At 38.1% G+C, this 25,202-nt stretch overlaps 1 protein-coding gene across 4 annotated transcripts in view; it reads right to left on the bottom strand.

The window, feature by feature from the left end:
- The window catches only part of rptor (regulatory associated protein of MTOR, complex 1), a 69,032-nt gene that overhangs the window by 9,204 nt on the left and 34,626 nt on the right, over positions 1-25,202 (bottom strand). Inside the window, exons 22-30 of one of the 4 annotated variants that reach the window (XM_056750030.1) lie at positions 22,902-23,020; positions 21,797-21,900; positions 21,362-21,578; positions 19,849-19,959; positions 11,991-12,096; positions 9,631-9,745; positions 8,909-9,033; positions 8,711-8,812; positions 70-117 (exon numbers count right to left, since the gene is read on the bottom strand). In XM_056750030.1, the coding sequence (XP_056606008.1) occupies positions 70-117; positions 8,711-8,812; positions 8,909-9,033; positions 9,631-9,745; positions 11,991-12,096; positions 19,849-19,959; positions 21,362-21,578; positions 21,797-21,900; positions 22,902-23,020 (1,047 nt within the window). The remainder of the gene's footprint in view (positions 1-69; positions 118-8,710; positions 8,813-8,908; positions 9,034-9,630; positions 9,746-11,990; positions 12,097-19,848; positions 19,960-21,361; positions 21,579-21,796; positions 21,901-22,901; positions 23,021-25,202) is intronic. The other 3 variants (XM_056750031.1, XM_056750032.1, XM_056750033.1) reach the window with 3 other exon arrangements.

The raw sequence follows: 25,202 nt of genomic DNA, 5'->3' as shown, positions 1-25,202 counted from the left end.
TTACCAGGAAACCCCCAAACACAAATAGGAAGTGGAGGTGAAGATGGAGACAGAAAGAGAAGCACTCACCACCCTGCTTGCTTCTGTCAATATAGATTGAGACACGTCTGGCCAAACCTGTGAAAAAATATTAAGAGAGTGGAAGACCAAAGGGGGACAATCAGCAAGGCCTATCAGTTTATCAGCCAGAGGACACCACCATATTAGCATGCACAGACAGACAGAAACCCATGCTATAACACAAGTTCCCAGTCAAGGAATTATTATGATATCTTTGAAAGAACGCTTCCCAATAAAGTTATAAATAAATGTATGAACAAATTTTTTTTAAAATGATTTAAGAATGAACTAAAAGCCATGGCAAAATTTTGAATTTTATAATATCTACATCATATTGATTTAGCATAGTAGTTACAGTGATGTGAAAAAGTATTTACCCCCTTCCTGATTTTTACTTTTTACATATTTGTCATGCTTAAATTATCAAGATCATCGCGCAAATTTTAAAGGAGGCATGAATTAAAATCACAATTTTAATCCGAGCTTTTGTTATATAAAAGGGAATGGTATTCACGCGAACATCATTTAAGTGTTAGAACTGAAAATGCCGTTTTTACTGAGAGTACATCTGTTATTGACACCAGGCCCAGTGAACGCAAGGTTCTGGAATGCACCTATCATATATAGGTTGAACATCGCCTTAACAGAAAAATATCAACGACTACTTCTCTAGCCCCGCCCACTGGTAAATATTGTGCCTTCCCTGGTTGTGGAAGAATACAATCATTGCATAACTTTCCTTCGGATTCAGACATTAGTAATGCAGGGTTATAGTTTATTTTTAAAGACGGTCCAGCTCATGTGGGAAAAACATGGAGCGCTTGTTCGTTTCATTTCTCTGAGTATTCCTTTGTGAACAAGGCACATGTCGACACTGCTTTTTATTTTTAGTCATTCCACAAATTCAGTGTCGTCAATATTGGATCCGATAGGAATGGTTCAGCAATCGTATGTCAGTAAAAAATTTGTTTGTACTATGCGTCACTATTGCTTTGTTAGAGATCACCTGATGTGACCTGAGCACTATTCGCACAAGATTAGTATTACCTGGGGACCTCTAGTCGTTTGTATTAATTGCAGAGGTTGTCTGTGATCTTAAGCCTGTGCGAATCGGGATCTCTGTGTTTGGGTGGGCTCATATATATTATTTTTAAATGTTTTATCCACCGTTTGCGAAAAATGCAAATTATTATATGAAGAGTTTTGGTATTATTTCGGGTGCTGGGTGATATCCACAAGTTACCGGGAGTCACCCGTTTGATTATTTATCATGGACACTCTCATAACATGAGACCCGCGATCACAGTGATCTTTTGTCCGGTTCCCGATCACGGGTCTCAAATCCTGACAGGTACGGTCATATAACATTTACGGTCATATAACATTTGAGTAAAAAGTCATCGTCGTGCTATTCGGGTAAATTTGGAAGGCAAATTTTTTTGATTATCTGGATAATTTAAGCATGACATATATTCAAAAAAATATTCAGGAAGGGGGCAAATACTTTTCCGCACCACTGTATGTATATATATATATATATTGATGCGCAGGTCGGGTGGGTCGGGTAATAAAAAAATACATTCAGATTAATTGCGAGTGGGTCGCTGGTGGATGATATCAGATACAATATTAACAACATTTCTCTAAAAATACGAATGTGTTTTAAATGCATTTTCTATCAGTTCATCACTAATTTGCAGTAATTTTAAAGAAATGCACTCATAATATATATGAGTGGAAGAGGACTGCTTTATTTCTTAAAGCAGAAATGGAGGCAAAATAGATCCGTGAGAAATTTGCATGTTCAGATTGTTTGTTCACTGCACTTCGGTGAGGAATCTTATAAAAACAGTGTATGTCGCTGGGTTTGGAGATCGTTTGAAACTGATAGATGAAGCAGCCTCAGCGCTAGTAGATGCCTGTCATGAACCATACACGTTAAGTGAAACTAACACGAACAAGGTAAACAACACAAACTTCAAGTAGATTAATAGATATGCAAGAATAAAACAATGACGAATTGTATGCTATCTTTAGTTCTACCCACTGCATGCGTTCAGGAGATTTAGTGTTTTCGGAGATAATCGTGCAGCTGTTTTTGTCTTTCATAAATGTGATAAACAAAAGACTCTTCAAAGATATGAAGTATGCAATACTACTCTAGGTTAGGTACTCAAGATTAATTTGAGGTTGGCAGAAACTGTATGTTTCCCAATCGCTTTAAGGAATCAAGAAACAAAACCAGTAGTCATTCGAGTTCCTGGGCACCGCCATCTCACAGGATCTGAAGTCGGACATTCACATTGACTCTATTGTCAAAAAGACCCAGCAGAGGCTGTACTTCATTCGCCAACTTAGGAAGTTCAACCTGCCACAGGAGCTGCTCTTACAGTTCCACTCAGCTGTCATTGAATCCGTCCTCTGCACTTCCAAAATTGTCTAACCTCCGAAGACTACAACAGATAGTCCGGACTGCTGAGCGAATCACTGGCACAGCCATCCCCAGTCTCCAAGAACTGTGCTCATCCAGAGTGAGTAAAATAACTTGCAAAACCACTCTGGGCCCCTCACACCAGCACACTTTCTCTTTGAAGTGCTGCCGTCTGGTCTGCGCAACAGAGCACTGAGCACCAGAACAACCAGACACCGGAATAGTTTCTTCCCTCCGGCCATCTACCTAATGAACAGTTAAAGGTTCTACTGTGCAATAAAAACATGTACAATACACAACTACACTGACCAAAAGTATGAACACAACAATTTTGTTTTTGCCCCCATTTTTCATGATCTGAAGTCAAATATCTAAGCCTTTTTCTAAGTCCACAAAAGGCCTATTTCTCTCAAATATGGTTCACAAATCTGCCTAAATCTGTGTTAGTGAGCACTTTTCCTTTGCCGAGATAATCCATCCACCTCACAGGTGCGGCATATCAAGATGCTGATTATACAGCATGGTTATTGCATAGGTGTGCCTTAGGCTGGCCACAATAAAAGGCAACTCTAAAAGGTGCAGTTCTATCACACAGCACAATGCCACAGAAATGCCTGAAACAGTTCCTCTGTGTTCTTCCCTTCGAGACCTGGGTATCAAGGATTGTGAGGCAACAGCTGAACTTGAAGCTGCTAAACTGGCTCAGTAGTTCTACTGAAGAAACCCTCATTGGACCCCTCCACTCTCGACAGTTACAGACGTGTCTCTCTCCTCCCATTTATTGCAAAAAAACACTTGAAAGGGCTGCCTTCAACAAGGTGTCTTCCTACCTATCCCAGAACAAACTACTGGATGACAAGCAGTCTGGCTTCAAAACGAACCACTCCACTGAGACTGCACTGCTATCAGTCACAGAAGCACTGCGGCCAGCCAAGTCTACACGACATCCTTGGGACCCATTATACAGGCACGATGCCACTGTAGCAGCTCGCATTACAGCTTGCCTTGAGGACATCTCAGCTTGGATGAAAGGGCATCACCTCCAGCTGAACACTGCCAAGACAGAATTACTCGTTTCCGGCACAACCTACGGTGCAACACAATCTCAACATCCATCTTGGCAATACCACAGTCACTCCTTCCAAAACAGCCAGGAACCTCAGAGTCATATTTGATGAACAGCTGTCCTTCAATGATCACATTGCAAAGACAACATGGTCATGCCAATATGCCTTATTCAACATTAGAAAGGTGAGATCCTATCTCACTGACCATGCGGCACAACTCCTTGTCCAAGCCCTGGTAATCTCTAGGTTGGACTACTGCAATGCTCTCCTTGCTGGTCTTCCTTCAAAGGCTATCAAACCGCTCCAGTTGGTTCAGAACGCAGCAGCACGCCTCGTCTTCCAACAGCCCAAAAGGGCTCATGTGACACCCCTTTACATCTCTCTCCACTGGCTACCGGTCGAAGCCCGTGTCAGATTCAAGTCACCAACGCTTGCCTACAGGACTATCACTGGATCGCATTCCCGCTCATTCTGCTTCACAACTTCTTCCTGGTGGAACATTCTTCCAAACTCTGTCCGGTCAACCACATCTCTCACATCATTCAAAAAACTACTTAAAACCCAACTCTTCTGTGAATACCTGACAGACAAATAGAGAAAAAAAACGACCCCTTTCTCTCAACAGGTAGTGGTCTTGCTTTTGTTGAAACCACAAACATTGTATTGGCATCTAATGTATTATGGCTCCTGTATGACATATCGATTGTTGCTCCCTAACTCTTTGTAAGTCGCTTTGGATAAAAGCGTCTGCTAAATGACTTAATGTAAATGTAGTATGCAAATGCTCAACATGGTAGTCAGCGCTCTTAACCAACGAAAGGTAACTTTAGAGGTTCTTGCAATAGACCTTTGGAACCTCAAACTAAAAAAAATTGTGAGTCTTTGAAACCTCTGTTTGTTAAAGTGTTAGAGGGAAAATATTGTATGGGGAGAAGGCATATAGCTTTCCACAACAAACGCTCTTTCCAAAGTTAAATCACTATGTTGTTTTAAGTGAATCGGTGAGTGGTTTTTGTAGCAAACTCTTTAAAAGATCCATTACTCAAAAGTATTGTAAACACATGTTTAGTATGTACGTCACGCTGTATTTGCGTTTACTCTCGGATCTGGCTGTAGCCTATTTTAATACAACTGAATGCCCAATTGTTGTTTATATTTATTATTTAATGTTCTTGTTGTCAGACATAAAAAACGAATTACAGAAAAACTTTTATGTTATTTGTCTAGTCAGTAACAATAAAAGGTGCTTGTAAATGGTGTGTTTCTCACTCACTCACTCACTCACTCACTCACTCGCGGCCTAATTTTTTTTTCTCTCTCCCCTCTCTCTCGTCCCTGTAGTTCCTGGTGCTCCCGTCTCCGTTCTCTCGTCTCGTCGGTGCATAGCCCCAGGCGCTGTGGACGCCAAGACTGGCTCCCCAAGGGGGAGTGGGTACAGTCTCGCTGGTACCCCCTGGCCTGTAAGGGACGATGGGGGTATGTGGTGAGGAAGTTGTGACGAGTGCCGTGAGGCGGGGCCAGTGGCGTGATTGATAGTTGGAATCAGCTGTGCGTACACTGGTCCCGCATATCTCAAGGAGGAAATCGGGAGCGTGACGGGACTGCTGACGAGAGAGGACTGGGCCCGGACATGTATTTAGTTTGTATTTATGTTCTTGTGCATTTTACATCCGTGTTTTTGTTTGTTTATTTTTATTAAAGTGGTTTAAATGTTCGCCGGTTCCCGCCTCCTTCCTTCCTTTTATTGAACCTTACTACAAATATATAATATAACCGTACCCCACATTAATCAAGATGTACCCGATTCTTCTGTATATCTTCAGTTTCTCTCAAAATGATTCAATGTGTCAGTAGATGAGCGTCTGTCAGTCGTGCAGTGTTTTGGGATTGTGGAGGGAGTTTAGAAACATCACAGCTTTCCTCCACCACACAAGCATTGCTGGGAAAGCCACAAACACAATAAAAACCTCTCCGGCCTTCCTCAACTCCTGTGTGATCTTGAAGTTGTCATAGGAACATTGTAGCGACTTTGTTCTTAAGCGAAATTGCTTCTAATTGGATAAAAAAATGTCACAGTGTACTGTTGGTCTATCGTCACAACCGGAAATGCTGAAATCAAAAAATGTTGATGACTGGAAAGTGAATTATGAACAGATGAAACCATAAAGGCAATGTTTTTCTCTGTACTTTATACTATGCAAATGAATTCCATGCAAACAAGCAAGGATGGACCACACTCAGTGGGCTCCCTCTCATATCAACAGAAAAGTTGCAGCCTCCTCATCATCTGAAAGGTTAAAAGTTTACTTTCAACAGACACATACTCCTGTCCAGAAAGGCAAAAACAAATGTCAGCAACAAGGTCAAGCTCATGAGAGGAAACATTGATCTGCCCCAACTTCAAAGCCATATATGCGTGTTCTCAATTGCCAGGACCCTCTAGGTGCTTCAAGATATGAGCTACCCACAGCGCCTCATGTTTAAGTCTGATGAGGATTGAAATCCAACTGCTTTGCCACAGCAGCATAGCTAAGCCTGACCAGTAGAAGACGCCGGCGTGTAGAACATAATTAACCCAACCTCTTTCCAAAGGCCTTGGCATTAGTGTATTCTGTAGTTCCAAATTAGCCCAAATCTCCCCAAATCCTTCAGATAAACCATGTTAAATCCTTCCATCATTTTACATATTTGTAGGATCTATTTAAATCACTTTAAATTCTTAAACTGGATCCCTGAGGTAAAGTGGGGAAGGGTCATCTAATACACATCCACACTGTCAACGTCAACCAACACCTCTAGTGTCTTGTGTGTGGCAAATTCCACAAAAGGTTCCCCGCGTGAAGTATGTACATGTTCTATAATAACCTTTGTCATACGAATCTGTGTGTCATATTTGATAACAATTCGTCATTTGAAAGCCAAGCTTCAAATATCAACCAAATTTTTCATCATTAAAATGGCAAAATGTGCTCCCTGTGTCAAACAGGGAAAAACAGTTTTAAACAAATATAAAAGTATAACTTAAATTATTATACGCTTTACTTTTTAAAGGACCAGTGTGTAGTTTTTTAGAGGATCCATTGACAGAAATGCAATATAAACTGTGTTCAGAGGTGTATAAAGATCTTACATCTTACTTTAGAATGAGTTATTTCTATCTACGTACAGCAAATTTGACTTGTTTTTTGTCTATTTTGTATTTAAAATAATAATAGTTACAAATATTTGATTAAAATATAATATTAAATATTGGCGTTAATATACATTTTATGAATAGTACGCCTATATTATCACATACAAAGTAACTAGCTACCCTAGTAGTTTTTTCATTGCATACTTTTTTACTTTTATTTTTAAAATAGTGACTATTACTTTGATTTGAGCTCCTTGAGTCAAGATTGAGTTCACCTTCAAAATCTTTTACACGCCCTCTTGTCATTCTTTTAAGTATCTTTTTATTAATTTGGCGGAAGAACAAAAGTCATACAGGTTTGAAATGACAAGAGGGTGAGTAAATGAGGATAGAATTTGAATTTTGAAGGTGAACTACTGCTCTAATCCTCTCGGAGTCCGTAGTTCTTCGAAAGATAGGGGTGAATTGAGCAGTTGGTTGCGATTCGCAACCTCACCGCTAGATGTAGCTAAAAATTACACACAGCACCTTTAACAAAAGTTACAAATTGCAGCTATAATGTGTCATAGAGGAATTGGCCCTGCCTGTTGAGAATAGTCTTGCACAAGGTTATTTCTCTATTTATGCATCAATGTAGTTTGGTTCCTTGCCACCGTCACCCTGTCGACTTCTTTATTGTGAGACTGCTGACATTAGCTTATTACCTTTTGTTATGCTTGTAACACTCCTGTTAAAGGGATATTTCAGAGGCACCATATTTCACTTACCCTCAAGGCATCCTAGGTGTATATGACTTTCTTATCAAATTTCAGACAAATACAGTCAGAGTTATAATACTATTTATACGTTTTCTTCCAAGCTTTGGAATTGGAACGAATTGAGGATTCGATTTTGAAGTTTCACAAAGTTTTGATCGATGGATTCAGCATCAAAATCTCATCATCAATTCACTCCCATTCTGAAGCTTGGAAGAAAAAGAATAAATGGTATTATAACCCTGACTGTTTTCTTTATCCATTTTTAGTGGTGTCCTAATTCACAGTGGACATTTTTGAGTGCACTCATTCAATCCCATGATGCATCATAATAACAAGTGTCCAACCGATGAACACTCAGGGCAAACTGCTAGCCATCTATTGTGAGGCTCACGCTGAATGAATTCGTGGACAGTCTGGTAAGTTGTAAAGCCAAAAGTGAACGAATTACAAAGTTATTGGCTTCCGAAAACAGGAGTCAACAGTTTCGGGACAGATTTGGGTCGCAGCTGGAAGTGTGTCATTTACAACATACTATGAAATACCAATTTGCATCTTTTTCACCATGTAGCAGTGGCACTGCTTCCAGTCACTGCTTACAGCTATATTTAAAGAATAGTTGATCATTTAGTAATCCTCAAGTTGTAAACTTGTGAATTTTTGTGAATCAAGTTGTGAATTTTTTAGTATATACAGAATATTTTTTCTAATGAGGGAAGCCAAATTGTCCTGGGGAACCACTGACTATCATAGGAGATGATACTGGTACAGATCTGAAATGTGGTAGACATGAGGAGATTATTTGGACACGTGTAAAATTTCGACCTATTTAACTTTCGGCCGCTGTAACAGAAGTTCACAAAAATCATAACTAAAAAATCCCATGTTTGATGAAGCTGAAAGCTGGTATACATTTTTTTTATGACGGATGACCTAATATCCTTAAGTTTTACTAGAATACATAAACAAACATGGCAGCCAATAACAAATCATATTTCAGCAGCTGAAAGATTCAAATCTGAATGTGAAAATAAACATACTTGTACACAATCTAAGAACAAGTATGTGTATCACATTTTGTGTAAATAAGCCACAAGCTAGTGGCATAAATAAATATTTTTGTTGTTAATACATCACAACCACGGATATAAACACAACTGCTCACTTGAAGACCCTAAATTAACCTAGACCTACTGCTACTCTCAGCATCACGGCATGCAGACAAAACGTTATAGACACAGAATATGTGCCTGTGAAAGCAAACCTCGTGTGGTGGGCAGCATATCAGATAGCCCCTGCCAAGCTGTAACCATCTCGGGATTCTTCTGGTCAGCAAAGTTTTTCCAAATTCTCAATGCCCCATCATCTGCAAAAAGACATTGACATTGTGGAACAGCTCAGGAAGTTCAGGAACAGCAGAGAAATCGACAAAGAAAAGAGCAAATCAGGGCTTGCAACAGACCAGTAGCAGTAAGGAGGAGAGAGGAGTCATGCCCATTCAGGTATTCCATAGCTGTGATGCGTGTGTACCGGGGGTTCCCATTGTAGAAATAATCAAGTCTCTCTCCTTTTTCCCAGTCCCAAAAACTGTAAGAGCAATTCATTTCAACCACTAGAAATTAGGGAACCATCATCTCAACCAAACAAACGTTGTTATCAAATTGATTTAAATCTGGCTTAAAACAAGTTAGCCTTAAATATTGATGCAGACATGTTCAAAAGATTCATCTTATGAAATAACACAATAATTCAATGTATTCTATATACTGTACAGTGCCCTCAACTATTATTGGCACCCTTGGTAAATATGAGCAAAGAGGGCTGTAAAAAAAATCTGCATTGTTTCTTTTATTTATTTTATTAAATCTACAAAATTCCACCATTTCATTGAAGGAAAACAATTTGAAGTGGGGGGAATATCACATTGTAAAAAAAATGTTTCTTCCATACGTTTTCCCCAATTACTGCCACACTTGTATTTTTTATTTATTTTTACAGCCTTCTTTGCTCATATTTACCAAGGGCGTCAATAATAGTGGATGGCACTATACATCACAGTTTCCTGTTTCTACTGTTTGTACTAATATTTATAGCTCTAAAACTTGTTTACAGTAGCTGCTTTGGACTAATGAAAAATTGTAAAGCATTATAGAATTACATTTTAAATTAAAAAAGTGTACTTACCAGATTGAGTCTTTGTCAGCTACAGCAATGCAGGTGTTAAATGGATGAAACTTAACCACTGATGGTACTCCTGGGTTTCTGTTGATGAAGATCTGATCATCTAACCTTGTCACTCCTAAAATTCATGAGTGAGATGGACAAAAATGTTACTTTACTAATGAAATATAAAGTTTAGAGTGTAGGTAAGTCATTTCAAAATGTAGGTCATATTTCAGGACACTTTAAGATCAAAGAGAAGTTGGGTTGGCAATTTAAAAATCTACCGATGCAGTCTCTGTTTTTTTGTGTGTAAAACATGTAAATCTGAGAAAATATACACTTGGCGAAAATTTATAAAAAAATTATATACAATGCAGTTAAAGATGTGCATTGGATGGTATATTAGGGCCCAGTGTGGTTGAAATTGTGGTGTGAAGGAGTTAAAGTGCAGTCTACGGCAAAGGAGGGAGGGGGGTGTTGCTGTGTAAAGTGTTCTGTTCTGGGTATTCAGTGGTCAGTTAGGAAAACGCTGTCCCTCAGTCAGCGTGTGCAGGACCTAATGCCAATGAAAGCAAAAAAGAGTGCAGTCTGTGGCTGGGGAGGCTGACCCCAGTTAACACAATAATGTTGTGATGATTTGGATTACACTATATTCATTGCATTCTTATTCATTGGGAGGATATGGGGACTTTTAAATCTATATGCATTGCATTTCCCACAATCTTGAACGGCCATTGGGGAGATTTACGTGCACTTCCATGGTGCATTTGCATTGTTCTTTATTAAAATATGTTGTAGAAAATAGATGACTTAAAATGCAATTACGTTGAGAAAACCACCTGAAAAGTTTGCCTTGTGCCAGCACGGATTCTGGGGCCGTTTGTCAGTACCACATTCTCAGGTAAAATAGTAAATTGGCTTGACACATTAAGAACAATGTGTCATTTGCAAAATCATTGTACAATTTAAGTAGATGATTAATCTGCTCCCCCTCTCTGAAATAACCAAAGATGTCTAGTCCGGTCCGAATTCAGGAAAAAATAATAAATAAAATTCATAGACGTTGTGTGAGAACAGTTGAAACTCAGACGTCGTTTAAAAAAACCTGTCCGAATAGGGCGAATGCCGCGCCCTGAAATTCATGACAAGGCATTGGTCGGAAGTATTTTTAGGGCATCGATAGTATAGGCTACAAATATTATGCCTTCAACACCAAAACAATGTATAAAGTGCTTTGAATGTTTCGGTTTACTCCAGATCCAAATTTTTATAGTTTTTATAGTTAGTTTTATAGTTGTTTGTGAGCACACATCTGATGCCTGCAGATAAAGCCGCCTCTGAAACAGTGTCTACACTGGACCTTTCCCAATGCCACAAAAGTGAAATGTGTCAAATCCCAGCCAGTAAACTGAGGCACAGGCACCAAATGTTTTTTTTAAGAGCCACATAACATGAATTTACATTTTTAAATGACATACTTTTAGTTATCCTGTTGTGTGTATTTAAAAAGAGGCAGAAAAGCTTTCTTATTGATTGATGCCAAGACGACTGTTTAAACTCTGCAAACACCATACCAAATTTGTACTCTTAATTCATTTGAACCAACAGAAAATGTGCATGTCAAGACCATATAGATATATTATATATTTTTATGTAATATATGTAAAGAGCAAGCCCACGCGTCAACCTGGGAGAGCGAGAGAAAGAACACACCCACGTGTCAACCAGGGAGAGGGGGTGAAATAGCATGCCCAGGCGTCAACCAGAGCAGGAGAAAGAGCATGTGTATACATCAATCAGCTAGAGTAAGAGAAAGAGCATTTCATCACTTCATCACTTAGGTGATGAATGCTATATAAACAGGGAATATAATGCCAGATTTGCAGAGGGTTTGAAACTGATAGATGTAGCAGTCCCAGCACTAGAAGATGCAGATCATGAACCATACACGGTGAGTGAAACTAATACAAACAAGGTAAACAACACAAACTTTGAGTTGATTAACAGATATGCAAGAATAAAGCAATGACGAATTGTATGCTTGCTTTAGTTCCACCCACTGCACGCCTTCAGGAGGTTTATTTTACGGAACAGTTACTTGAGGTGAGATAAAAATGAATCACCATACCCCTAATGATGAAGTGTTTGCGTGCATGAAATTTCATGTCTTTGTCACTTTGTGAGGTATTTGATAAACAGAGAAAAAGAGTTAAGCAAACAAAGGTTCAAAGAATGAATAATACACAACAAGTATTCAGCATATTTTGCCAAAAGTTAAAAAACATTTTTGAGAAAGTAGGTAATTCATGTTAATAGAATTACTGTTGTTGAACATTTGCTTTCAGGATACAAAATTTGAAATAAAAAAACATTAGCTGCACCTCTCTGAGTGACACACTGGCTTTGCCTCCGTACTCGAGTGTTACGTAAAAACCGCCACTCCCTCTCCTTACGGACCTGACTTTCTGAATCATGCTCTTCTGGAATCTGAAAGAGAGAAAGAATAACCTGAAACCAAAACACTCACACCAAACACATTTGATTGAAGATATTCTTGTGATCTCACACGTAAGGTATCAAGTGTTATCGCAAAACAAAATGGTTTTGAATTTATGATCTCACCACACGTTTACACATCTTAAATCTTAAATCTGATTTAAGTCTCTAAATCTGTGACTGACATTTTCACTGAAAATAATTTTCTTTTCATTTAAATGTTATTTTTTGTTATTGTGGCTTAAATAAAAACAAACCAACTGCAGTTTGATTGATATTAATTGGCATGCACAATAAAAAAACATCATTTTTGAGTTCCCTCTTTTGGATATAAATTCATGCATTTATAAGCAATATATTGAATCAGTGATTGCATGTCTGATCTGACTCAGGCATTAAATATGTGACAAAAGAGGATGTACATGTTTGAGAAACTACATACTTTGTAGGATTTCTATGAATTGAAGGAGCCATTCGTTTTTTGAAGCTTTGATTATGTTTTTTGGGTGTTTAACAATGAATGTTAATGTTTCTAGTTTAAAAAAACATGTACTTTTCACATATTTCAAGTCTATTGTACACTGCTGTCCCTCTTCTACCAAAACCACTGGATTTCTTCTGGTCTATATAAAATCCCTCCTTCCGAAATACTCTGATTGGTAAAGCTGACCAGGTATGTCCTGATTGGTTCCCTGCTTAGAGCATGTGTCTGATGATGTCCCACCCATAACATATCAGCAAGCTTACGCTTCTCAGGCTGTTGTGATTGGTCGGTCCACCTCTCAGTGCACGTGTATCATAAGCTTCGGCTTTTAGCAATAAACTGTAACAATGGCGTCAACTTCACATTATCAGTTAAACACGATAGTGCATGTGCAAACGTCAATCTTTGTTAGAGATCACATTTTTTTTCTAGAGAGAGAATTAGAGCAGACCGATGGGTCAGACAGATTATATTAATAAACACTAATAAAAGAAGCGTTAGTTTTGCCTTTTTATATTGGACCTAAATTGGATAATAAAACAAGCAGATTGACTAGGAGACATTTGCAAGCAGGATTTCAAAGGACGTTTCATTTAAGTGTTTTAGAGGTATGCGCATACACACACAATGTCATAAGAAGTATGATGAAAAACTTGGGGCACCATGGGGTAACTATTGTGTAGTATGTGCCTCACACAAGACCCTAGGGGCCAGTTTCACTTAAAAGGGCAATTAGAGGGAGGGGCAATTAAAAAACGCAGATGGGAGTGGAAATTTCTGTGTCTAAATTATGGGCGTTAAACAGGGCCGGCCCGAGGCATAAGCGAACTAAGCGGCTGCTTGGGGCCCCCTGTCCACCAGGGGGCCCCCAATCGTTTTTTTTTTACAATTAAAAAACTTAAAACAAGTTATATAAATGAATGAATAAATAAATTAATTTATATGAATGATTAAATGAAATGAAATGAATAATTCAAGATAAGAAAATTCTGATTTGCCGACAACTGCTGCTGTGACTGCCAGCGGTTGAGTCTTGCGCAATTGCGCTTAGACACATTTCGCGTGCATTGACAATTCGCGCCGGCGCGCAAGTGCGTGTCACTGTTATTAATAAATGACAAGCCATGTCACAAAAAAGGATGTATCCATCTGGTGCCGAAAAGAGAAAGAAGAAAAGGACAGAGGAGGAGAAAAGAGAGTAAGATAAAGGTATGTTTGCATGATTAGTGAAAATTGTGCTCACGTCACTTGAGGTAGCTGCTAGCCATGACTCGTGATTTTATATAAGCCCTCACCAGGGCTAACGTTAAATCCCCGCCATCAACAGTGAATGTCTCGCATTATTAATATACATTTATCTAGGTGTATTTCACGTATTGATAATAGACATCAGTTTAAGTTGGAGAAAACAGCCGAAGGGGAACTTAACCTTATAAGTTAAAGGGATGCCCGCTAGCATTGCTGTGTGTGTTGAAGTGAATGTTAAAATATATCAATACCATGTTGGTTGCACCAATACATATGAATGTTTGTCTATTTTGGTTTTATACAGCTTTCCTGTAGCTCAGTGGTAAGAGCATTGCGTTAACAACGAAAGGTTGTGGGTTCGCCCCCAGGGGATTGCAAATACCTATGTGAAATGTATAGGATAAAGCAATGTAAAATGCTTTGGATAAAAGCGTCTGCCAAATGTCTAAATGTATTTAAAAGATTGCACATTTGCAAATTATTTATTTCTTGTTTTGTGACAGTTTGTATTCAGAAGTTGAAGAGTAAAGTCTTTTATTTAAGAATCGTATTGAGTATTTTTATTCATTTATAATGTAACATTATAGCGTGACATTTGTGTCAATAATCTTCAAGCACAGGTGACTCCGCATGCTGGGAGGGGCCCCCAAATCAAATTCTGCTTAGGGCCCCCAAGAGTCTCGGGCCGGCACTGGCGTTAAATAATGGTGCTAATACCATTAAATTATCTGCACCCATACATTTTGCAGCTTAAACCGAAACTCCTAAAAAATAAATTCTCAATAATGCCAGCCATAAAAACAATTCATTGCTATTGTTTAGTGCATGTCTTAAGTAAATTCTGACAGTAGTTTTTAACGCCAAAAGAGGCGCAAGCTGTCAGTAAATCTGGCCCTAGAGGTTTTGATCACAAATCACCTTAAGTCTCTTCTTTGCAAAAGTCTGTTTTTGCCTTGCTCGACCAGAGACTATGAAAGTGGGTGATCTGATATGCTTCATATCAGATCACCCTACAAGTCTTGGTACAAGTCCGAAAATGTTTTATAAACAAGGTGACATGGGATTTGTGGATCGTTTAAAACTGAAGTTTGGAGCAGTCCCAGTGATAAAAGATATTAGTCATGAGTCGGAACCACACTTCGTATCTTTTTATAAAAAACACACTAATGGTTGGGTGTTAACATTATGTCAGAACAGCTCCTGACTGATTAAATATAACTTATAGTAAGGCATAGTAAGATGTCGAATTAGGCAAAGCTAGACTGACTTTTTTCCTTAACATTATTAACTGCAACATAAACAAATCCCCCAAGTCAAGTTGCTTGATGGCATATACAATGAGTTTGCAACTTTTTTCCTTGAGAAGATTCATAATATCAGAATGGCGATCAGCAAAGCCCCATATGGCACTCAGGTCAGTCTGACAGCATTACAACACCTCAGATATTAATAACTTTATCTGTATTTCAGACAATTGATCGCAAAACCTAGGAGGAAATAGCACAGCATCTTAAAGCCTCAACATGCAGCCTTGACACACTCCCCATTCCTTCTTCAGGAGTGTTTTTACTGTTTAGAAGCTAATCTCCTAAAAATAGTAAATAGTAAATACCCACTGCTTTCAGGAACTTTCACAGAATCCCTGAGAACTAAAGTTGTCAAGCCTCTACTAAAAAGTAGCTATCTACACAAAACCTTACTGTCTTACTGCCTTACTGTCTTTCTGTCAGAAATCCTACGTAACAGTCCAACTCGTTTTTTGACCAAGTTGACCATGACAAGACAGCACGTTTAACATTGTAAAGAGGGCAGAATGCATGAAACACCATTGCACAATCCCTTTAAATGGTTCAGGTCATACCTTAAAGGGAGGGGGGTATTATGTGAACATAGGCAACCATAAACATGATTGGACATCCATGACGTGGTGTTCAACAATGCTCAATTCTTACCACAGCTACGCACTTGACACTCAGATCTCACCCAATGACTAAAGGCCTATTGACTCCCTTTGCCAGTGCATTGATAAAAACTAACAGCTACTTAAACAAGGAAACGTAAACACATACTTTGACTCAAGAGGTCTAAAGAGATAAGTATAGTAAAAAATCTTTGTTCATTTTAGAGTCTGACCTTAGTTTCAGCAGTCATGTCAAACCTTCCCAAAAATACCATCAAGCAGCTTATACAGAATGCTGCTGCCAGGATTCTGACCAGAACCAAAAAATCTGAGCATATCAGCCTACTCCTCAGGTCTCTTCACTGGCTACCAGTTACTGTGTGTTCACACCGCCTGCAACACCTAGCGACAAAGCAACCTTATGTCATTCATGTCAATGGAGAGCTGGCGACTTCCGGTGGCACAAGCGACAGTTACCATTGGCGACAGTAAGTGGCCATGTCTAGTAACTAGACAAAGTTGAGAGTTAAAGCCTTATGAAAATCAACAATAGTTTTGCTATAGTAAGCATAGTTTAACCATAGTATTTGCATTTCAAAGCACAGGAACCACAAATTCATAGTCTAAGGGGACTAGATAAAATTATGTTTCAGCAAAATGAGCTTTATAGGTAAGGCCATCTGGGCATTACTAGTCATAAAACCTCTGGCAGGAACTAAGACTGACAAGTTTGTGATCGTGAGATCCACGTATAACGGCCGGAGTGAGACTAAGTGACAATGAGAATCGGATGAACAAGTAATTTAGAATAAGTCAGACTAAAACAATCAGACATTGACCCAAATCGCATGATTATTATCAAGCATAATAATCAAATCCAAATAATATCATTCAACAATATTTTTCTTTTGAAATAATATGAAGATAATATTGCGCAATGTTAAAATAATGTTAGCAATAACAACAGAGAGCGCCGGAAAGACAGAACGCACACATGCCTTCGCCACATCACTTGGACTCTGCCATTGGACCAGTGGGTAATTGTTTTTTCTCTCACATTTTGTACCACCTTACACCAGGTACCAGTGTGGACAGTCAGAGACTGTTCAGCACAGAGCACAACATCTAACATTGTGTATTCGTATAGCAACAGGCTAGGAGGAGAGAGAGCGGAATGCTCAAAAAGAAATTCCATTGTTATTGAAATTGTGAGCAACACCAAGTTCCCACAGAAGGGTGTAACCTAGTTCAAATAACTTGAAATATGTACAGTCAGGTCCATAAATATTGGGACATCGACACAATTCTAACATTTTTGGCTCAATACACCACCACAATGGATTTCAAATGAAACAATGTGCTTTAACTGCAGACTGTCAGCTTTAATTTGAGGGTATTTACATCCAAATCAGGTGAATGGTGTAAGAATTACAACAGTTTGCATATGTGCCTCCCACTTGTTAAGGGACCAAAAGTAACGGGACAGAATAATAATCATAAATCAAACTTTCACTTTTTAATACTTGGTAGCAAATCCTTTGCAGTCAATTACAGTCTGAAGTCTGGAACGCATACACATCACCAGATGCTGGGTTTCATCCCTGTTGATGCTCTGCCAAACCTCTCCTGAAACCGTCTTCAGTTCCTGGTTGTTCTTGGGGCATTTTCCCTTCAGTTTTGTCTTCAGCAAGTGAAATGCATGCTCAATCGGATTCAGGTCAGGTGATTGACTTGGTCATTGCATAACAGTCCACTTCTGTCCCTTCAAAAACTCTTTGGTTGCTTTTGCAGTATGCTTTGGGTCATTGTCCATCTGCACTGTGAAGTGCCGTCCAATGAGCTCTGAAGCATTTGGCTGAATATGAGCAGATAATATTGCCCGAAACACTTCAGAATTCATCCTGCTGCTTTTTCCAGCTGTCACATCATCAATAAATGCAAGAGAACCAGTTCCACTGGCAGCCATACATGCCCACGCCATGACACTACCACCACCATGCTCCAGTGATGAGGTGGTAAAACTTAGGATCATGAGCAGTTCCTTTCCTTCTCAATACTCTTCTCTTCCCATCACTCTGGTACAAGTTGATCTTGGTCTCATTGGTCCATAGGATGTTGTTCCAGAACTGTGAAGGCTTTTTTAGAAACTCTTATCTGGCCTTCCTGTTTTTGAGGCTACATCTTGTGGTGAACCCTCTGGTGGAGTCTTCTCTTGATTGTTGACTCACACATACACCTACCTCCTGGAGAGTGTTCTTGATCTGGCCAACTGTTGTGAAGGGTGTTTTCTTCACCAGGGAAAGAATTCTTCGGTCATCCACCACAGTTGTTTTCCGTGGTCTTCCGGGTCTTTTGGTGTTGCTGAGCTCACCGGTGCGTTCCTTCTTTTTAAGAATGTTCCAAACAGTTGTTTTGGCCACGCCTAATGTTTTTGCTATCTCTCTGATGGGTTTGTTTTGTTTTTTCAGCCTAATGATGGCTTGCTTCACTGAAAGTGACAGCTCTTTGGATCTCATCTTGACAGTTGACAGCAACAGATTCCAAATGCAAATAGCACACTTGAAATGAACTCTGGACCTTTTATCTGCTCATTGTAATTGGGATAGTGTGGGAATAACACACACCTGGCCATGGAATAGCTGAGTCCCATTACTTTGGTCCCTTAACAAGTGGGAGGCACATATGCAAACTGTTGTAATTCCTACACCGTTCACCTGATTTGGATGTAAATACCCTCAAATTAAAGCTGACAGTCTGCAGTTAAAGCACATCTTGTTCGTTCCATTGTGGTGGTGTATAGAGGCAAAAATGTTAGAATTGATGATACACAATTTCCCGTGATAATAGTTCTGCTGTATATAAAAATGAGTGACGTTGCAAATGACGTTTCTTTGTTTTTCCGGTCAATTCAATTCAATTCAAGTTTATTTATATAGCGCTTTTCACAATGTGTATTGTTTCAAATTGTTTCAGCTTTACAGGGGCAAACAGGAAAAACAGATAAGTTAGAACACAGCACAGTGCATGGTGTTTATACAACGAGTAAGATCATTCTAATAATAATATCTAATTTATAAATAAATAAATGAATGAATGCAGTCTCCCGGTGAGCAGGCCAACACTGCCCTGCTGTGGCGAGGAACCCAAACTCCAATGATTGATTAATGGAGAAAAAAACCTCGGGAGAAACCAGGCTCAACCGGGAGGGCCAGATCCCCTCTGACGTGTCACAGCTGCACTCAAACTGGTGACATTTGATTTTAGTTTAGCATTTAATACCAAATATTGTACTCTATTGTACTTGTCAGTGCTTTAACTTTTTTTGCTGTGTAAAGTGTAAATGCAGATATCATTTACGGGTCACTTTTTGAACCCATGACCTTGGCATTTCTAGTGCCATGCTCTAACCACCGAGCCACAGTTTCATCAATAGACAAATCATACCAAGTGCTCCCAGGTTATTGAAATTATCATATTTTTTTACTCTTACAAAATTTGTCAGATTGGCATGAAATATAGTTTACAGGATCTAGAGACACTCTTGATAAAGCTATTATAAGCTTTATGATTGCTCAAATAGCTCTCGTATATACACACAATGAATTTCAAGGCAAGAATGCCAAAGATACATAAGGCTGAAACTTTGCGAAATACTTGTGTATTGACATGAAACATGAAGCATATTTTGCTTGCCGCATATCTCATAATTCTGATCATACTTTGGTCACAGTACCTAGTGAACAAAAGTTAATAAAATGTTATTTTATTGTTTTTGTGCTTTTACCATATTTTAATCCAACATCAGACATATCCACATATATTTTACTTTATGACCATGTTGGGCCTGACCCGGTTACTACCGCTTGCAGCTATAGATTTATGACTTTTTGCACTTTTTGAATTTCGGTTTGCACACGTACCCATTTAACAAACCCACAGAGATCAAATAAATCTATAAACATCTTTTTTAGTGTGCATATGAATAAAGAAAGTAATAAACATCATCTCAAGAAGGCGATTAAATGAGTGAGATAATTTCATTTTTAAGCAATCATTTGAATTTGCTTCACTAGGATATGAATAGGATACTTTAAAACTGTGCAGTGATTACCTTCATGACAGGCTGAGCGAAGTATTTTGCACTCCAGTCACACACACCCGTCTGGAGACTAACATTGATAAAAGCCCTGTGAGCAGCCGTCTCATCTCCATCCTCAGCAGTCTAGGACACACACAAAAGACAATAGACTAATGACCTTGGATAAAACGTTAAATGAAAAAAAAAACAGGAAATATGTAAGCAGTTTTAAAAGCAAAGTTTTACAAGTGTTTTCACAATTCCCTGGAAATGAATGTCATCAACAACTTTTCACAGTTAGATCTCATTGCTTTCATTCACTGATTACGTAAAAGCCTATACCAATACTGATATGCAGTGATAGAATATTCTGATATTATTCTTCATTTATAAATCTTAGCAAGCCGTTCATATCTTTTGGTATCAAAATATTTAATTTTATACTTTAATATGCTTATTTAATGAGAAAACAGATGGTCCCAAACATAACTCTGACGTGCATGCTTTGTTTTTCCTCATTTGTGGTGTTTGCATTTCTCATTTCCTGTCTCATGTCGTAGATGGCAAGAGTGGAGTCCTTTGTAGTTTTTTAATTAGAAAATAACTTTGAGGGCTGTTGCTCAGTTGAATGTTTTTCAACAATGGGGGGAGTTTAAGATGGAATAGATTTAACTGTTTTATTTGACCTGTCATGTTCATTGTTGTTTTATCCTCGAAATGTTTCTAATCTGTTATATTATCTTAAACACAAGAATCAAATGTGGAAATGTAAAATTGTTTATCATTTTAAGATCAGCTGATTATCTTACTCTCCCCTGTCTGAACAACAAATATTAAAGTAAAATACATGTGTATTTAGTAGGAACATGGTAACATTGCATGTGATGGCTCTTTGTGTTTGCTCTATTGTGTGATCTGGTGGCCATTTGCTCATGAGTCAGTCAAAGGTTTGAGTCAGGAGTGTATGCTAAGCCTAAATTGTGAACCCTTCTTTAATCCTCTGATAATGAAATGGTTTGAGTGAGACAGTTATGTTGATTGGGTTAAGCGTGGTAAAACACCAGGATCTGGAATGGGCTTGTTACTTTGCCTCCGTGCATTGTTTAAAGTTGTCACCTAAGTGGCTTTGTTCTCCATTTGAGGGGACTGCCCCCTCAAATGGCTATAAGTTCAATGTATCTTCTATTGTAAGTAAACTACTACATTTTCAATATTACAAAATAGTAATAACTATATAGGTATGTGTACTCTTTCCATTATAATTTCAATAACTCTACTACTTGATTTATTTATGGTGTTGAAGTGTAACTACAGCATGACTAACACATTATGTAGGTGACTGGAGGGGATGGAGATTGTTAAAAAATTTGTAAATGTATGTAAAAAAATATTTGTATTGTGTAGAATGGAGACATTTGTAAAATGTTAAATAGAATCAAAAAATAATAAAAAGTGTGAATTCTGTTTTTAGGAACTAATGTATTAGTATTATTACTTATGTAATAAAACCAATATAATATAATATAATGACATAATATAGGTGTACCTGATCTGGGCCCTTGTCAAACATCTTTCTAGTACGTGGGAACTGCTGCGAGTGAGGTGCCTGGCCACCCAGCGTTGGCGTGTATGTTGGACGAGAAGATGGCCCATCCCGGACAGGGGCTTTGGGCACCTCATTGGTGAGGCTTGAACTAGAAGCTCCAGGCACAGGTGGAGATCCGCTGGAAGGAGATGAAGAACGTTTGGATCTGTGGGAAGCACTACGCCATCAACACGCAGCACCAAAACAGTGATTAATGTGCTGCGAAAGAACATCCGTTAAAACAAAACCAGTAGCCAACCAGACAGATTACACCTGCTTAGTCTGCAGGTTAATAATCATTTTCTCTATTTTCCCTGTGATTTTGTAGGCCATTATCTGGGCTCAATGCTAATTAAATAATACTTAAATGTATATCTAAGCATGTAGGCAGCTTACCCAGCCTGATGTATAAGTGTTCCTTTGCTGGTAGGGCTGGCAGGAGCTGATTGGGTTAGAGATCCAGAGTCTAGAATTCTTTGTGTCCGAGCATTCATGGTGGCCTGAAAACACATTAACAGAAATTCAAAGTATTATAACCGTTGCTTTATTGCTATATGGGAATAACACCCCTCTTTGTTGGAAATAAAATGTCAAAAACCATCACATCCCTTACCAGCCCACACAATAGATTTGTGTACAATTTACATTTTTTCGATTATTTTCGATGCTCATGGATTTTTCTGCATCTGAACTATATGAGAATATAAAACCCATGTGTTTCATCTCCAGAGTTGAGCTGAGAGTTTATTTTACAAGCATTTTACTGTTCGAGTACAGCTATCGTCAAGCACACAACCCGTCAAAATAAAAGTCCTGTTAACTTGAACACTGCTGTATTTACTAAAGAAAAATTTGTAGGACCCTTGTAGTAAATTGACACTGTAGTATACTATAGTAAGGTTCAAAAACACTGTAGTATCTAGGAATTTTATTGTAGTTCACTAAAGTGAATATCACTATAGTATACTACAGTATTTTATGAGGACAAATATACCTCTATTGTATAGTAAAAAATGAAATACACAGAGCTTAGAAAAAAAAAATGTAGGTCAACTAAAAATGATATGGCCCTAATTTATCCATCTGTATGTAACATAACATGTATGTATGTAACATTGTCAGTTACCTGCCTATTCCTGTGATGTACTGCACATATTTTTTTAATGACGACAACAGACGTTTTATACTTGTGTAACATCTATTTGGCCTCTGTAGAACCAGTGCTTTGTGCAAAAAAGGTTAATATAGAGCCCTTACACTAATTTTAATTACTCCTTGCCTTTGTTCTATTGCAATCATGGAGAGTATTAACAAATTAAGGTGGCTGCAGCGGACATAAGGTAAACACTTATAAGTAAACTTGATCCGAAACAATTATATGACATTTAAAATGAAAGTTCTATCTTCCGAAGGACAACCACATGACAATGCTTAATGTCAAGCCCTGTGTATAAATCCAGTTCAAATATCTATCCAGGAGACCAAGACAAGATCAAGATACCTTGTATGCAATGTTGTTGAGAACCCTCATGGCCAGATCAGAGACATCTGGAAACGGATCTGCTGCAAGATGCAGTAGTACTCTCCAAATCTGAGTATATACACTGTTAAAAGATACACCTGAAAAGACAGCACACAAGTAGTGTAAATACAATATCTTTAAGATTGTGTTAAGTACAGCTTTCTTGTAGCTCAGTGGTTAGAGCATGGTGCTAACAGTGCCAAGGTAATGGGTTTGATCACAGGGATAGCACATACTTAGAAACAAATGTGTAGCATAATGCAATACAAGTCTTTTTGGATAAAAGCGTCTTGCCAAATGCACAAATTTAAATGTACATTCACTGTATTAAATGTACATCGAGTATGGAGTTAAATTCTAAAATAAATTAAAAATAATCTGAGGAAATTGATCTCTAGGCATCCATTTCCAAAAGGTAAAATGGCACCACTGCTAAAGAGGGAAAAACAACATAATACCACAGCACTAAAAGTCTTTCAAAAATCTAACTCTGTGTTTGTTTTTAGTGTATACATATATTGTCTTTTAAATTCAACTCTCTTTTTTACAATAACATGCAAAAATGTATGATAAATAAATAAATAAGAGAAGTCGATTATGGGCTAAACACCAGTTATTTCACAAACGTGAATGAAACGTGAGAAGAGATCAACTCAACACATCGCAAAATATGATTATTTCTCAAACTAGCCTATATTTAGGTAAAGGTCGAACACAAAATGTCCTAGTTTTGTATACAAGTCAAATTTAATTTACCAATATATATTTTTAAGACCCCTACTGTATCTGTTAGTGTTCTTCCTTATTAGTGATCCTCTTGGACTCTTCGTTTAGCGGTCACACTTGGCTCCTTCGCGGTCAAAAGTGATCGAAGCCTTAAAAAGGTAACTTCTTTTTTCAGGAAAGCTTTTTTTTTAGAGAATTAGATGGAACTAATTCATATTTATGCAATAATAATTAAACATTTTTTTATGCATTATTTTTTTTTATTAATGCATTATTTAGATTAAACAAAGACATAAATCCTAAGGTTCCAGTATAGCCCTCTATAGAGTAGTTTGTGAATTTTCTATTGGTTCAGATATAATTTAGGATTTGTGTATTTGAATGTTTTTTTCAACTTCTTGTACATTTTTTGTCAACTTTTAGATATTTTTGGTTAGATAAGTGAAAGTGACTAATTTGTCAGTTATGGTGACCCATATCCGAGATATACCTCTGCTTTTAACCCATCCAGAGAGTAGTGAACAAACGCACAGCAAGTGGTGAACACACATACACCCAGAGCAGTGGGCAGCTATCGCTGCAGCGCCCGGGGAGCAAGTAGAGGTTAGGTGCCTTGCTCAAGGACACCTCAATCGTTACCCGCCTGACCTGAGGATCGAACCGGCAACCTTCTGGTCACGAGTCCAACCCTCTAACCATTAGGCCAGGACTGCCCCACTTAGGGGCAATAAGTACCAAGTTTTGCATTATAATTACGCTCAAACATTAACATTTTGTCATAAAGGGAACACATGGAAAGACTTTTTGTAGTTCTTAGTGTTTGATCATTAAGATATCAAACCAAATAAGGAATGGATAGTGATAAATAAAACACTTCACACAAACATTTTGCAATTAATTGTTATTTCATTCAGTTTACTGGACCTCTTCATTTAGTGGTCACACTATTTCTTATTTGGGTACAAATGAATATTTATGCTATGATTATTACAATTCATTCCATTACAGCACTATTTCAGGTTAAAAAAGATACCAGGCTGTTAAAATCCAATTTTTGTAAAGCAGATTAGTGCTATCTGGTTGTAAAAAAAAGATAAAAACATGTGTAATGGTATGGTGCAGATACAGTTGCAAGAAAAAGTAAGTGAATCATTTAGATTTTCTGCTTAAATAGGTCATGAAATGTGATCTGATCTTTACCAAAGTCACAAGCACAATATTTTTAAGCTTATCAACAAGCACAATATTTTTAAGCAGATGAAACACAAACAGTCATGATCCTTTGTGTCTTTATTGATAGGGCTCCAGACAAAATCAGTTAAGGAAGATAACTTAAAGGGGTGGTGCAACGGTGTGTCTTGCATTTTGACTTCTTTACAATGTTAACATGCCATCTTCTCATGCTTAACATGGTCAACTTGTCAAAGAACGAGTTAACGAAGTTCAGGTGTTTGTTTGTTAACTGCATTTTGGTGATGAATTTTGTATAAACGTGGATATAACACTGGATTTGGAGATCGTTTTAAACTGATATATGGAGCCGTCCCAGCGCTA

Source organism: Triplophysa dalaica, chromosome 6, assembly GCF_015846415.1.
Source record: "Triplophysa dalaica isolate WHDGS20190420 chromosome 6, ASM1584641v1, whole genome shotgun sequence".
In the NCBI taxonomy this organism is placed as follows: domain Eukaryota; kingdom Metazoa; phylum Chordata; class Actinopteri; order Cypriniformes; family Nemacheilidae; genus Triplophysa; species Triplophysa dalaica.
This window is presented reverse-complemented; position numbering and strand designations above follow the sequence as displayed.